Here is a 17675-nt window from a genome sequence, read left to right as displayed (position 1 = left end):
GAACTCTTATCCACTTCTAGTAGGAATGCCATCTAGTTCAACCTTTATGGAAAGCAATATGGAGATTCCTCCAAAAACTGGAAATCAAGCTCCCATACAACCCAGCTATACCACTCCTAGGAATATACCCTAGGAACACAAAAATACAATACAAAAATCCCTTCCTTACACCTATATTCATCGCAGCACTATTTACCATAGCAAGACTCTGGAAACAGCCAAGGTACCCTTCAACAGATGAATGGCTAAAGAAACTGTGGTACATATACACAATGGGATATTATGCAGCTGTCAGGAGAGATGAAGTCATAAAATTTTCCTTACATGGATGTACATGGAATCTATTATGCTGAGTGAAATAAGTCAGAGAGAGAGAAAGACACAGAATGGTCTCACTCATCTATGGGTTTTAAGAAAAATGAAAAACATTCTTGCAATAATAATTTTCAGACACAAAAGAGAAAAGAGCTGGAAGTTACAGCTCACCTCAGGAAGCTCACCGCAAACAGGGGTGAGTTTAGTTAGAGAAATAATTACGTTTTGAACTATCCTAATAATGAGAATGTAGGAAGGATAGAAATCCTGTCTAGAGTACAGGCGGGGGTTGGGTGGGGAGAAGGGAGATTTGGGACATTGGTGATCGGAATGTTGCACTGGTGATGGGTGGTTTTCTCTACATGACTGAAACCCAAATACAATCATGTATGTATTAAAGTTGGTTAAATAAAAAAAAGAACAACAACAACAAAAAAAAAGCCAAGATTGCTATATACAGACGACTGGTTGTTGCAACCAAGACTGGACAGTACGCATTCAGGGACCAACAACAACAACAACAGCAACTAAAAGCTCTAGCCTAGCTTTTGGTATACGATCTGTTCAACAAACAAGAGCTCCAATTCCAGAAGTCTGACTGAGACAACCGCAACTGAACGGATCTTTCAGAAACATAACGGAAGACTTTATCCCAGGCTTCATTTAGGAGCAACATAACGACCAAGAACACCAACTACAGAAGATGGATTAAAACGACATTGAAGAAGCATAACTGCTAGAACCACAAAGAAAGACTTCATAAAAATGTTTTTTCTTAATCATCAATGTTAAGGTGTAATATATTATACTAAGAAAACAGAAGTGAGTAATTGGCTGTAGTATGGGAGATATACTTACTACAGTGAACTTCGTCAGACCCATCTGAGCAGTCAGGCTTATAATCACAGACAAGATGGGATGCAATACACTTTCTGTCTCTGCACAAGAAGTCTGTGGTTTCTGGGCAAACCTCAGAAGTCTCTCCTACTGTAGAAAAAATAATAATAAAATTAAAAGTTGTTTTATGATATTTTCATTAAATTTGAATAATCTTTATAGTCTGTGTAGATTCCAACCAATGATTAAATAAATTAGTTATTTTAACATGCCAACTTCCCTTTCTAGTTCTATTACTCAGCAATACTGATAGCTCATTGAAAATTCTTTCTACAAAGGAAAAGTCATCATTTTCTATTATAGAAACATAAGCACAAACTTCCATCAGTATATTAAAGATCTTTAGGAGGGTAGGACTATCTCAAAGGATTGGCCTGCACATTTTACACACTAGAACTCTGGATTCAATTCCCAATAGTGTGGTCCCCTGAGCATACTGGGAGAGACCACAATGCATGGTGTTTGGAATATCTCCCAGGTATGACCAGGATAGTCTCAACTCAAAACATATCTTTTATTTTAGATTCTAGGTTAGATGCCTTATTTTCTGCCATACTTCTCTGATCACCACTGACTAACATGTGTCTCCTGAAGATTTCACAAATAAGTCACTTACAATTAATTTTTTATTTTATCCATATATATATACATATATATATATATTTAACTTCTTTTACCTTTATTAGCCACTTCTCAGGCTTTTGGTATTCTGTATAATTCTCTCTATACCCTTGCCTATTTTTTCTCTTTGTTATCTAGAGCACTGATTTTTCAAACTTTCTTTTTTTTTATTTAACCAACTTTATTATATACATGATTGTATTTGGGTTTCAGTCATGTAAAGAACACCACTCATCACCAGTGCAACATTCCCATCACCAATGTCCCAAATCTCCCTCCTCCCCACCAACCCCCACCTGTGAGTGAGAGAGAGAGAGAGAGAGAGAGAGAGAGAGAGAGAGAGAGAGAGAGAGACAGAGAGAGACAGAGAGAGTCTGTGTGTCTGTGTGTGTGTTTCTGGAGCCTGAAACCCAGGGGATTGAACAATGTGTTACATCTCCACTCTAGGTTTAATATTCTTTTAACTGTTATGAAGTTAGGATATACTTCCCAAATTATTACAACATGTCTCAAAGATCCATAATTAATTATATCAAAATAAACTACCTGAAAGCTCAGTTCTTTCTTTCATGGGAGATGAGACTGTTGGTCTGAACCAGGCAAACTCAGAATTTACTCTTGGCTCTGTACTTAAGGATCCTGGTGGCTCGGAGCCAAAGGCCATACCTGCAGTACTATCTTTCCAGCTCCCAATCTTAGTCATTTATTTGTAACATAGACTAACTTAGGCTCAGAATTATATTGTTGAGTTGTAGGTAGGCGACTCAAGGCAAGACAAAAGTTTCAAAATGAAAAATAGTGAAATTGTATGAACTATACAATCGTATATTTCCAATCTTTAAATCACTCTATATTAAAATAATTAAACCCTATAAAATCTCCAGAAAACATTTACAATAGAATATTTCCTAAATATGAATAATGAAGAGAGACATTTAAGACAACAGAAAATAATTTCAACTACAGGCATCTGCAAGATTAAGCTTTAAAGGTCATGTTTACTAAGTCTGGATATGATTCTCTGCCATAAAATTTTAATTAACTCAAGTGAGAATTTATAGATAACCCAGTACAGTATGTGGCCATAATTTAGTATGCAAGCACATACATTAGAGATTTAAAAGACATTCTCAAGCCATAGGCTGTGAAATTATATAATTATTTTATGGGAGGTCAGGTGTTTGCTAATCTAAATAACTGATTTCTTAGTCTTCATAAATTTTATATTTTTAATTTAGGCAAAATAATTTAGGCAACACGTTTTGCATGACTGTATATGTTCTTTTATTTTTATTTTAAGTATTATTTATTATAGCCATAACACAGTTACCAAACTATTATGGTTTATAATTTTAGGCTCTGAAGTTACTGTATCTCCACAATCACCAAAATAACAAATACTCTCCACAACTTATCCTTATGACACCTCTGGTTCTTTGCTCCCTTCTCCACCTTCCTCATTTACCACCCTACATTTGAATCTCAGCTCTATAGTCAAAGTGCAAATATTTGTTAATATTAAATACCATCTTTACCCTTGTTCTGTTCCTTTATGCCCTAAACATGAGTAAATCATCCTACATTTTCCCTCTCTGAATTAATTCATTTGATGATTATACTCTCGTTCCATTAATGCTGCATAGTATTCCATTATGCACTTATTCCAAATTTTATTTTTGATTGTAACATAGCAAAATACACTGTTTTCAGATGATTATATTTAAGAATATTAAAATGGTAGACAACTAGGTAAACAGAGTCAATGTTTTAAATTTCAGTAAACTGAGAAATAACTGAGAAATTCTTTATTTTTTATTTTTTGGAGGGCTTGGGTTACACCTGGTGGCATTCAGTATCATTTCTTGCTTTGCATTCAGAAAATGCTCCTGGTAGGCTCTGGCATCCTATATGGCCCATATGGAATGCCAGGAATCAATCACAGATCAGTCCTGGGTCAGCCACATGCAAGGTAAATATCCTGCTGCTATGCTATTGTTCCAGTCTATATGAGAATTTTTATGGCATATTTTCACCAAAAAATATGGTAAATGTAAAGAACCTACAATTCTTAGAAAAGTATATTTAAGACAAAAACATTAAGAATATAGGTATTATCAAACATCATTATAAATTAAAGTTAGAGTTTTTAAATAATAATGTTTTGTTTATACTTAATATATCAATTTCATTATTAAAATTATGAAAGAAGTACCTATTGATGTGTTTAAAGATAAATAAAATGAAGAATAACTTTATATATTCCACAGTTGATAACAGTATAGTGGAAATAATAGGGCAGGAAAATAAGTACAGTAGGTAGTGTTCTTGCTTTGTGTATGGTAAACCCAGTTTTTTTTTTTTTTTGGTTTTTGGGTCACACCCGGCAGTGCTCAGGGGTTACTCCTGGCTGTCTGCTCAGAAATAGCTCCTGGCAGGCACGGGGGACCATATGGGACACCGGGATTCGAACCAACCACCTTTGGTCCGGGATCGGCCGTTTGCAAGGCAAACGCCGCTGTGCTATCTCTCCGGGCCCGGTAAACCCAGTTTGATCCTTGGCATTTTATTTGGTACTCTGAGTTCACCAGGAATGATCCGTGAGAACAGCTTTTTCTGGACCCCATACAAAAACAAACAAAAAGAATGGAAATAATATTTATGATCTTAGTAGAGAATTGAAGATAATCAGGATCTCAAAAAGTAGTATAAACTATGACAAATATAATTGGAACTGATCACTCTGGACAAGAACTGGATGTTGAAAGAGGTTAAAGTGATATGCCTGGTACCCTTTCATTAAAGATAGTGCAAACTACAGTGTCAAAAATGAAAAAGAGAGAGCTGTATGTGTCCATATTCGTGTGTACCAGAGAGACGGAGAAAGAGAGAAAGAGCGAGAGAAATGCAAAATGCCTGCCTCAGAGAAAGGCAGTGGGCTGTGGATTGGAGAAAAATCAGGAACATTGAACATTGGTGGTGGGAAAAATGCACTGGAGAAGGGTGGTGTGCATTTTATGACTAAAACTCAACTACGAACAATTTTGTAACCATGTGTTTAAATAAGTTATTTAAAAATTAAAATAAAATAAAGTTTAAACACTTATTTTAGCTAAAAAGATTGAAAAATAGAGTCCTGAAAAGTTAAAAGCAAAAGCATATATAAATTAAACAATTTTAGATAAAGAAGAAATAGCCTGAACAATAATATAATCAATAGAAATAATTTATTACAATAAGAACAAGTTATATTAATGACAGATCCACTATGGATTTAAATAAAATATGAACCAATCTAGATACTGAGAATGATCTTTATTCTATTTTGAAAGGGACTTTATAGAAAAGAAATCCTTGATTTTAAGCATTTCTGATTGTATTAAAATAGTTTTGCTTATAGATTAGGTGACAGTAGAACTTCATAGGATCATTCCATAAATGGAAAAAATATCTGTTTTATCATATTTAAGGGATGGCATTCAATATGTTCTGAGATTTGAGACAGTACATATCATGCAGGCAAATATTTTGAAATACATTATGTCATATGCACAACATACTGACCAAGGGGAGCCCTTGAACTCACATGCATACGCATATATCATGACTCAGAGATCACACTATTTATTTCATTATACACATCTTTAAGACCCTTTCTCCAATTATCTTGAAATAAACGGCTTAAAGTTTGGGTAGCACTGGTCAAGATTCTTTTGACATTTGTTTGATTCCCCCCCCCCCCAAAATCAAAATCTTGTGGGTAAATAAAAAAAGAAAGAAAAGAAAAGCCCTTTACTCCCTTCGTGACAAAAGCACAGTCTATTAATATGTTTTTTTCTCTCTTTGGCATTTAATTTATTCTCCAGACTATTCTGGAATCTTACCTGTTCTGTTTTGTTTTGTTTTGTTTTGTTTTGTTTTGTTTTACTGCAAATTAACACTTTTTCCATCCATTGTCTGTGTTTTCTAGTATTGCAAGAACACAAATCTAGATTTATAATAAGGAATACCTAAAACTTCATAATAGTACAGTACACTATAATTGAAACAAGAAAAAATAATTAAGCCTAATTTGTTCTTTTCTATCAATAAACATTTCACATATTTATTTAGTTGATGATCTTAATAAGCCCACAATCTCAGCTAGTCCTGTACCTAATTGTAGATCGGTACTTCCAGAACATTCTGAGGAGGATTTTTTGTGAGTGGCCTTGATAAAACTCTACTCTTCGTAGAATCCTTATCAGGTAAGTTCGGCAACATGCTGAGCATATGTAGATTCTGATTAATTTGAGACCAAACGTGGGATACTAAAAGAGAAATAACTTTAAGGAAACACGTTGGAAACACATTTTGAAAAAGTTTATGCACCTAAAGTTTCTTTCACAGAGCATCTTATTTCACTTGTTGGTCTGTGGTTTTAGAAAAAAAAAAAAAACTAACAGAGACAAAGTTTGCAAATGCAATAAAATCTCAAAAGTGCTGCTGATTCAACAGGTCTTGTGACCTGTACTTTCAAATGGTCAAAAAAGAAAATAGTATCTTTTATGTCTTCTATTTGCCAAAAGCATTTAAATCCTTTTTATGTTAGTAGAATCACTGGGTTTAGGAAGGTCAATGCGCACATATCAAACAATTGATAGCAGCACAACTGAAGCTGTAACCTTGGTGATCTCAGTGACAGCAAAGCTCGGTGGATGTCAAAATTATCAGAAGTGTTATTGGAGTTACTGGACCATGACTCTGTGTACAACAAAAATGTAGGTAAATAGAAAAAGATGTGATTTCTCCTGTGGTACACAGAGGCAAGATCCATCTAGATGGAAAATAATACAGATAACTTTTCATATTGTTGTGGGTTAGTCTACAGAGTGGGGAGAAAACTCCCAAACTCTATTCCCAGCAATAATTGGCCTGGTTGTGAGTGTCTAAATGTTTGAAGCTCAAGCAGGTGGTGATGGCAGCCAACAGGACTGCAGTGAGTGGGTTTGGATGGGGCCCCTCAGGCTTATGATAGGAAAGATCAGAGGACTAGATCACCTTTTAAGCTATCTTCCAACTTCAACTATTCTTGTGTTGTTGTTTACAAGTAAATACATGTTTTATTTGGAGGTTCTGAGGAAGAGGGGATGGAGAGCGGGGGGGAGAGAGAGAAATGCATACAAGGCAGAGCACAGACTTCTCCAAAGTTAGAGTCACAGTACACACATTCCAGCGTTAACATGAAAGTATGAAAGTTTACATCTCAAGAGAAGAAATGCAGGTGGCATATGCATTTGAGCACCATATGCATATGTTAACGCCATACATGTACCAACTCATACTTTTTTTGGGGGGGTCACACCCGTTTGATGCTCAGGGGTTACTCCTGGCTAAGCGCTCAAAAATTGCCCCTGGTTTGGGGGATGCCAGGGGATCGAACTGTGGTCTTTCCTTGGCTAGCACTTGCAAGGCAGAAAACTTACCTCTAGCACCACCTCACCAGCCCCAATTCATACTTTTAAAGGCAAGGATGATCTCATAAACTGATTTCTATTATAGGTGTCTGGGAAAAATCATATCAACCAATCTCTCTTTTTTGGACATGAAACCATATTTGTACAGAGAATTAAACAACATGTACATTATAAATATCTAATTTAGATTCTCCATATAATTTAAGAGTAGATTGCTAAACCCACACTTATATATATAAATATAAATATATATAAATATATATGTAATACATATCATATATACTGTCATTTGTTTAAATGCTTGACCAATATCATTTTTAGAATTATTTGGGAGAAGGAAAATTGATGAATAAAAATACACCAACCAAATTCAACTCTGCTGACAAAGGCCACTATATTTTAAAGCGTGACAAACATTTCATTTAGTTTTGTGATTTGGGGTTATTTTATTCACTCTTAATCTCTTCTAAATTTCTACTCTGCAACTAAAAGAAGCCTTGCATAGCTATCTGATCATTTTATGACTTAATTTAAAAAGTCACATCCGCTCCTGGCCTTCCGGATCTCATGGCTATATCTGCCATGCTCGAATTGCCTTCCTTTAATTAAAGCTGGATTCCTTTTAGCCCCATAGCACACTGAGTTCATTTCCTTTCTTGGTGGGATAGAAAAATTATGATAATCACTAGGGTGGGCCTGAAAGTTCTGTGATATACCTGGTTCTCAATAAAGACAGGAGAAAACTTGTCCCACTGATGAATTGCCATAGAGTGAAATAACTAATAAACTTCTTAGATGGGCATGACGATTTTGATTTACTTATTCTAGTAGCTTATTCCAATACAATAGAATTGAAAAGATCATAATGATGATGATGAGGAGGAGGAGGATGATGAAGAGGAGGAGAATAATACTAAGGGGAAGCCAATGCTTATTGGAATCTCTACACAAGTCCATTACACAGGTTAAATGTTTTACTTCTCAAAAGCAGCAGCATAATTCATTTTATTAAAACAAAATAAGTTCTGTTTTATTTTTAAATACAAATACAGAATAAAATTAAAACATTCTATGAGTATTGAGACTAAATTTTATTATTTAAATTACAAAGATCCTTAATAGGAAAGTCAGATTTCCATTTTTTGATTACAAAATCAGCCCTTAACCAGTAAGTCACTTGTCAACTCTCACTTGTTGAAATGTAGAACCCTTTAAGATACGGTGCTAATTGTTATTACTATTATCTTTTTTGGTTTTGGGGTCACACTCGGTGACGCTCAGGGTTACTCCTGGCTTTACGCTCAGAAATTACTCCTGTCGCAGGGAACCATGTGGTACCAGGCATTCAACCTAGGTCCATTCTTGATCAACTGCATGCAAGGCAAATGCCCTACCGCTGTGCTATCGCTTCAGCCCCTACTTGTTATATTTAAGTGTTATTATTTCAAGCTTTGTATCTACATTTTTCTCCTGAATTCCTGAAAGGCATTTATTATCTTGAGACACTGCACAACGATGTATATCTATTTACTTTACCACACCACAAACTAAACCTGTTTCTTCTAATTTAAAAAATAGAAGAATCTAATAAAAAAAATAGATGAATCTTTGAGCTAGAAAATAGGTCAGAGGGTTAGATATATTTGTAAGCAGAAGACCTGGTCCTAGATGAATTCCTACCATCCTGAAAGCAACTCCCAAACACCAGTGAGTGTGGCCAAAAATAAGAAATAAGGTGAAAAAAGAAACCTAACAAGTAGTTAATATGTTATATGCATTATTAAATACATGATATAGAACCTAGGGATTTGGGGGTGATTAAGTAATATCCCCTGACCTATATTTAAATTTGGAAAAACTGCCTGGATCTTACCTTCACACTCATAAAACAGAAAAAAAATTGTGATTTTTTTTTTATTTGTGGGAGGGTGTGGGCCACATGTGGCAGTGCTCAGGGGTTATTCCTAGCTCTGAGCTCAGGAATCCCTTTTGATAAGTTTAGGGGACCTTACGGGATGCCAGGAATCAAACCTAGATTGACTGCATGCAAGGCAAATGCCCTATCAGCTGTGTTTTCTCTCTGGTCCAGAATAAATTATGCTTTACTTTTAAATACAAACACAGAATAAAGTTAAAATGTTCTATAAGTATTGAGACTAAAAATAACATTGAGTGAATTTTAAATAAGCTGAATAAACATATTCCCACAAAACATAGCCCTTAAAAAAGGTTATAAGAATAGCAAGTATAGCTGCTAGGCACTTGCCTTGCATGTGACTGACCTCAGTTCATTCGCAGCATTTCATAGTCTTTTGAGTCCAAACAGTAGTAATCCCTGAGCACAGATTGGGAAGTGAACCCCTAGTACCACTGGGTGTGATCCCCAAAACTGAAAACAAACAAGGTTGTAAGAAAATTCTCAACTATTGAAAACTATTCAGGAGACAAATAGGTAGAACAATAATAGTTGTCTCTTTTTAAGCTACTTTCTAATATACAATATATTCTTGGAGTTTTCGAGGCTTGACAAACTAGGCTAATTATATAAATGCTAGGTTGCTACACACAGAAGTTTAAGGAATGTGATGACAGGAGGCAAAGGAAATATTAGCTATCTAAAGAGAGCCAAAACAACATAAGAGATTGAGATGTTAGATATTCCCTTAGCAGAAAGCAAATTCACTTTGAGACATAAGATTAAAAGGGTAAAATAAAAAACCCACTCATGGAAAACAGAAATATCATCAAAAAGTGGCCCTTCAACAATGTCTCTGTTTATGCTGGATTCCAATTCTAAATTGAAAAAAGGATCCACAAGTAGGCAAAACCCATATTTAATTCGAATGAACACTTTCTCAATGCTATCTATGTTTGATATTAAACCATAAATAGCCTCGTGCTCTCTTTGGCAACACATGTACTAGACAGAGATGGTTGCCACATGATCTGGATTACATAAACAAGAGAAAAGCTATTTCCTCCCTCTAAGCCTGACTTTCACATCCATAAATATTCATATTTTTGAAGAAAACATAAATACAATTACTTTATTTTCCTTGAGATATAATTTTTTAAATGTCCCTTGATAGTTGTATAAACTAGATATATATATTTCTCAAGAATTTGTGAACCACATCTCTGAAATATACTGTCAAACGTGAGAGTAATGCTTTCTCAAATTCAGCCAAGGAATGGAATCTAATTTTCAGTAGGCAAAATGTTCCAAGTTGTAATATTCATCTTGTAACATAGCTAAACTAAGCTTATATTTTTCTTGGGCAAATCCAGTAAACAGATGCAGATATCCTTATTATTAACACTTCAGCACTAGAAAATCATCTTTCCCATTGTTTTTACTGAATATATATATACACACATATATATATTCTGTTTTATCTCCCCTATTCTAATAAGTTTGATTAAAATCTTCCTAGCTCATTACCCTTTTTAATTAAAAAAATAATAGGACATAATTTCTTGACTGTTCTGTTGAGAGAAATACAGAATTTGCTCAAACGTTACATCCACTAGAGGTGAGATATAAGAAGGAGGCAGGTTCAGTTGGTTAGACATTTACCTATGAATATTAGCTTCTTTGTCTTTATTAAGGTAACTTTTTTTTGTTTGTTTTTTTCGGGCCACACTGTTTGATGCTCAGGGGTTACTCCTGGCTAAGCGCTCAGAAATTGCCCCTGGCTTGGGGGGACCATATGGGACGTTGGGGGATCGAACCGCAGTCGCGGTCCTTCCTTGGCTATCGCTTGCAAGGCAGACACCTTACCTCTAGTGCCACCTCACTGGCCCCAAGGTAACTTTTTAATAATTATTACAGCACTGCACTTTATAAAGTATTTATAATATAATTACAGAAATACAATGTTCCAAGAGCAGTGAAATCACCACTGTCAACTTCCCTTTACCAATGAGTCATTTTCCCCACACCCTACTCTATGCCTCCTTGTCAGATATATTTTTAAGTTTAGTTGTTGTAGTTTAGATCTCAATATTTCAGTGTTGTTGATTATGATACCACACATTTATTATACACTCATGGTTCTAAGAGGGTTATAAGTGGGCATGATCTCATGTTGAGAGATGGCCTATAGACAAGGGTGTTGTCTATAGGATGCTGTCACTTTGGTGGTGGGTATAGTGAGGTACCATGTTTCTACTAAAATGATAACTTTTCTAAACAAATGTTACCTTAAAAAATTAAGGTCCTAACACTCCTTACCCATAATCTCAATATTATGTGTCTGACACATAAAGCAACAAACATCTGGTGAAAGGTAAGTCTATGATAAAAATATTCATTTTGAGACTGAAAAAAAAAAGAAATGAAATGTTTAAGGGGTGAAGGCACTTAAAGAAGCAAAATTTGGGGGACCATATCCAGCAGTACTCAAATCTAACTCCTGGATTTGAACTTATAGATCACTTCTGGCAGTATTTGGGAGGCAATTAGGTACCAGGGATCTAATTCAAGTTAACTACAAGCAGGATAGGCACTCTATATACTATTAATGGTTCTGGATTGAGACAAAATTTATAATCCCTTGTTGCTTAGGTAATTAAATGTTTATTCTTCTTAAGAATGATTTACACAATTTCTTTTATTTTTATTACACATAATTCTTTCATTCTCTAACTCACCCAACTCTGTAGAAAACTGGTTTCAATTTATCTAATGTTGGTAAAAACTTGTCTTCAGTTTATCCATTTATAAATGCATATGAAATATTAATTGCATCAATTATTAATTTGGGTCTTACACTCGAAATAAAAAGGTTTAAGTAGTAATCAATTATATGTGTAATAAAGACAAACAATCCTGTGATTGAGGAAATATATGGCCTTCTTAAATATGTACAGTTTTGGAACACTTTGAGTTTGATCCTGATAATGGACTTTAATGAAGAGCAAGAGTTTTTGAAATGCTAAGCTATCTAATTAAGACTTTCTAATTAGCCTGTCTTGTATATTATTTATGTGGTAAGATTGCTGCAGCACACTGTTTCATAATTTTTAATTTGTGTGCAGACTTCAAGGTCAAACAATGATTTAAGTTATGTTTTTCTGCATAAAATGAATACAAGACTAATCATTGTATATTATTTTTTGACCCTTTTCTTTGAACTCTCCTGTTTGTGAGGAGTATAAAATGTAATCTGAATTGTGTTTTTAATACAGCATTTCGATAAATTCGTCAGAATTTAGTAGATTTCCTCTGAACTAAGACAATTATTAAAATTGAAACTCAAGTTAAATATTTATTTTGTTTTTATTATTTTTTAATTTAGATATACTTTTTCACTGTTAATAGTTTTTCTCTCAAACAGACAGCATAAAGCATTATTTAGTCAAAATATTGCCTAATAACTATTTACTTTTTGATTAAATTAAACTTTCTGAGTAACAGGACTAATAGCACAGTGAAGAGAACACATGTCAAAGGTTTGATCTGTGATGTCCTGCTAGGTGTGACCCAAACAAAAAATATATAAATTTCCTGAAACTCAATACATTTACTTGAACAAAAGAAGATGCTAAAATTCTTGTATGTGCATTTGAGTCATGTGAACACTAAATCAATAATACACACAAAATTCTAAATGCAATACAGTCAAAATTTTATCAATATTCATAATTTTGTCTTGATTTTTGGCTATTTGATTCTCAACCACTTAGTTACTTCATGGATCAAATAGGTGATTATAAAATACAACTAAATAGATAACACAGAGGTAGGGCATTTGCCTTGCATGCAGCTTACCTGAGATAGACCCGGGTTTGATCCCCAGCAATCCATATCGTCCGCTGAGCCTGCTAAGAGCGATTTCTAAGTGCAGAGCTAGGAGTAATCCTAGCTTTGAAGACAGAGATGGAGTGATGGGAGGGAGATGGGGGCATTGATGGTGGGACTGCTGTACTGGTGACTGGGCCTGCTCTTTTATTTTTTTATATTTTGGTTTTTGGACCACACCCAGTGATGCTAGGGGTTACTCCTGGCTATGCGCTCAGAAATGGCCCTGGTTTGGGGGACCATATGGGACACCGGGGATCAAACCACGGTCTATCTTAGGTTAGCACATACAAGGCAAATGCCATACTGCCTGTGACACTGCTCCGGCCCCCTATTTTTTGGGGGGGCTGTTCTTTTAGTGACTGAAGCCTAAATATAGTCATGTTTGTAATCACAGTGTTTAAATAAATATATTATTAAAAAGTTAAAAAGGATCATGACAATGTTAATGAGAGAAGTAGAATGCCTGTCTCAAATACAGGGTAGGGGTGGGGGAGGAAGAAGGTGGCATTGGTGGTGGGAATGCTGCACTGGTGAAGGGAGGCCTTCTGTTTATGACTGAAACCCAACTACAGCGATGCTTGTAATAATGGTGCTTAAATAAAGATATTTTTTTTTTAAAAAATAACTTTTAAATGTGAAAGAGCCTCAAAGACATATGAACATCAAGGAGAAGGACATATGCATAAATGAGAGTCCTCATGAGAGAGGAAAGATACAGAAGTATTTGAAGAATGCCTGAAAACTTCTTAGAAAGAATACAAGAAACACTAGTCTACACTTCTAAGAAACTCAACAAACTCCCAGTGGGGTACCTGGTTAGCAGATTCACACCCCCCACACACAAATAAATAAATAACATAAAATAAAATACAACTAAATAGAACTGTATAAAATGCTAAAAGGGGGCTGGAGCGGTGGCACAAGTGGTAGGGCATTTTCTTGCGCACACTAACCTAGGACAGACCGTGGTTCGATCCCTTGGCGTCCCATGTGGTCCCCCAACCAGAAGCAATTTCTGAGCGCATAGCCAGGAGTAACCCCTGAGTGTCACCGGGTGTGGCCCAAAAAGGCAAAACAAACAAACAAAAAAAACCCAAAACACTCAAAACAAAAAAACAAACAAAAATATGCTAAACCGGAAGCAGGTAGGGCACTGTCCTTGCATAGAGCTGGTCTAATCCCCAGGACAAGTATGGTCTCCTAAACTCCACCAGGAGTGATCTCTGAGCACAGAGCCAGGTGTAAGTCCACACCACCAGGAGTGGCCCCAAAATGAAGCACAAAGAATGTTTCAAGCTGAAAAAACCATTCTAGACTCATGTTTCAAGTTTGAAAATCCATAATTCCTTGTGCATGCATTCTAATTAGTATTATTTTTATATTTTATGTGTGTTATTTATCTTTAGTAGTATCATTTTACTAATTTAATTTTAATTAATATTATTATTAAATGCTACATTGGGAAAATATTATGTTATTTATTTTAATAATTAGAATAAGAGGTATCAGTAGATGATATTAATTATTGACTTACATAGTGTTACTGGCAATTGTTCCAAAATATCAATCAATAGATTTATAAACTAACTCATTGGATAGTGGGTGAATAATTCGTCTCAGGGCACAGAACTGAAATCGTGGTGGAAATTTAATCAGAGGTAATGATGTCAAAGTCTATCCCATTAGTTCACCTCTAGGATATTGTTTTCTTCATTTTATGACAATGGAGAAAGAATGTCATTAAAGAGGATGTTCTATGCTTATAAGAAAATGTGAAAGAATAGTTTAAAAGTAGAAGTTTGCTTAGAATATGAATTTACTATTAGACTACAAACACCTCAAATCTCACTCACTGGATTCCTTTTCAAGCATAATATTTAAATTGTACTATATAATTCATGACATTTATTAAAGAGCCAATCGGGGTCAAGGGGGTAGCTCAAAGTACTAGTATACATGAATAGAATGCTGGAAATCTTTGTTTGAACCCAGGCACATGGTTCCTCAGGTACTGCTAAGCAAATGGTCAGGAGTAATCCTTGGGTACTGCTGAATTTGGCTTCAACCACATCAACCCCAATAATAACAAAAGATCACTAAATAGTACTCTATGTTCTCAATAGAAAGATAGATTTTTTTGAATGGCTACACTTTTAAAAAATAGTACTATAATGTTCTCTAAACCAAAACTTTCATAAATATCCTTATGATAAAACTGTATTTTGTATTTTTAATTATTATAGACAATCTACAGTATATCTTTATCTATTTGTACAACATAAAATTTGCTGGCTTCAGGAAATTCATTTGGGAGGAGTTATCAGTAAGATGTAACAAAATTTTAAATCTATATTTTAAAGCAAGCCCCTTTACAACTAGCAATAGAATGAATCTGCCTAATGGAAGTTCCATTGTAATTCGGGCACAACTATATTGACTCAAATTTTATCCATGAAGAAAATTTATAGGAGACTCTCAGACAAAACCGAAAGAAAGAAATGATCTCTGCTTTATGTGAATAATGAGAACAAACACTTCCTAGCAGTGTTGTGTGTGTGTGAAGCATTTTATAGGATAATTGTATCAAATGTCCTAAGAAAACTACAGTTCCCTATATTGTCAATGTGTTTATAATAGTTATTATGCACTGAGATATTTTTAAATAAATAACTTGAGTCACAAAAACATATAGACAGTAACAATTATATTAAAGATGATCTCACAAAATTAAAAAAGCAAACATTTTATTTCTTCTTTTTCCACTTTAGCCACCACAACTTTTGCCACTTTAACCCACATATTTAGTTTTAGTATATTTTAAAAGAACCTTTTAATACTTTGGGCTATGATTATATTTAAAGGAATTAAGAAAATGAAGCACCACCCTGCCAAATGAATTCCTATGAGTCCTTGATAATCAGTATAATCACTTAATTCCACATTTTAGTTTCCACCAGAGTGGGACTATTAAGAGAATCCTAATTAACCATTAAGAAATAAACAACTAAAATGAATCCAGGGTGTTCCCTCTGTACAATGCACAACAGATTAAAACACAACAACTGAATCACAATACCAGGAAAGTAAAGTCTGTCTGCAAAGGAAGACAACAATGTCATATGAATTTTTTTGATAATGGACTTTGGAAGAAGAAACAAGCAAAAGTATAAATGACAATTAAATTTTAAAAATCAGTATATGGATTAAGAAGCATGCTTCAAGGACATTTATTAATAAGCATTAAATATAAAGATAAAAACAGAAACCTGAAGTATATTTAATTGCAGGGCTTTTCTTGATTACAAGTTCAAACCTATAAATAATAGCATTGATTGCATTCAGTGAGATTCAATCAACTGAATGAAAATGTTATTGTTAAAAGTACGATGACCAATGGGAAAACACCACGAAAAGCAAGCAAATAGCTCCAAAAATGTTTAAAAAGAAAACAAAAATTTTTCGGAAGAAATATATATGAAGGGCCAATTCACAAGTCTACTTAAAAATGTTTAACCTTATTAATAATATAGATGTAAATAGTAAACACAATTTTCATCTACTATTAAGGAAAATACCTTACATATGGCTAGCATAGGTTTCATCCCCAGCACCATGTATGTTCTCTGGACCTCTACCAGGAGTGATCCCTGAATGCAGAGTCAGAAGTAAGCTCTGAATAATGCTGGTTGTGCTCCCAAATAAGACAAACAACAAAAAAAGTAATATTTAAAGAAAGAGATAAGTTAATTTACCTAAACAAAACAGAAAAAGAAAAGCTAATGGATGAGAAGATTTAATGTACTGGTACTACAGAGTCGAGCAAAGATGTCCAACTAATAAGAACTAATCAATAAACAATCTTAACAGAAAACACAAAAAAAAACAGAACAGAGAACATTTGAAAAGTCACTTTAAGTTCACAGTTTTGCCTTCCCTTAGTGCTATAAATTATCTAGTAGAAATTATGGATGATTTTAGTTCTCTAAACAAATACGAATTTTCATTTTCTTCCTTAGTTTGAGAAAAAATAATTAACAAGCATGATAAAGAGTCGATGGAACTAAAGGATCAGTTTATAAAAAAATTCAGTCACAGGGATAATCTATGGTTTGTAGAAAAATAAAGCACAGATTTGGACAGTATCACATTATAACAAGCCTGAGGCTTATTATTATTTATTTATGAGGTAAGATAATTTATATTGAAACTTATTTAAAAATCTCTGAGGGGACAGATATGAGAAGTATGTACTCAAGTGTATACAGGCTTCTCCAGATGCAAACAGGCAAGCAAAGAAAAAGAGACAAGCAGTGAGATACAGTTCAAGAGAGAACACATCAGAAGGGGCTGGAGAGCATGAATAAATGGGCTAGAAATAGCAGGTTGAGGATCTTGAGCAAGGTGACTATAAGATGTGGTGACTATATATACATCAAGTTCACAAACATAAACTCTACTATCAACATTTTATAAAACTATGAAATTGAAAAATGTAAAAAATTATTAAACCCACAAAGATAATAAAACAAACAGCAGTCATTTCCTAGATTTCATTAGTTTGACCATGTTATACATTTTTAGAA

At 34.3% G+C, this 17675-nt stretch overlaps 1 protein-coding gene across 1 annotated transcript in view; it reads right to left on the bottom strand.

The window, feature by feature from the left end:
* MALRD1 (MAM and LDL receptor class A domain containing 1) overlaps positions 1-17675 on the bottom strand; it is a 516995-nt gene that overhangs the window by 183903 nt on the left and 315417 nt on the right. Inside the window, exon 31 of the mRNA XM_049777533.1 lies at positions 1174-1302. Within this exon, the coding sequence (XP_049633490.1) occupies positions 1174-1302 (129 nt within the window). The remainder of the gene's footprint in view (positions 1-1173; positions 1303-17675) is intronic.

Source organism: Suncus etruscus, chromosome 7, assembly GCF_024139225.1.
Source record: "Suncus etruscus isolate mSunEtr1 chromosome 7, mSunEtr1.pri.cur, whole genome shotgun sequence".
In the NCBI taxonomy this organism is placed as follows: domain Eukaryota; kingdom Metazoa; phylum Chordata; class Mammalia; order Eulipotyphla; family Soricidae; genus Suncus; species Suncus etruscus.
Note: the sequence above shows the minus strand (reverse complement) of the source record. Positions and strands in the feature narration are given on the sequence as shown.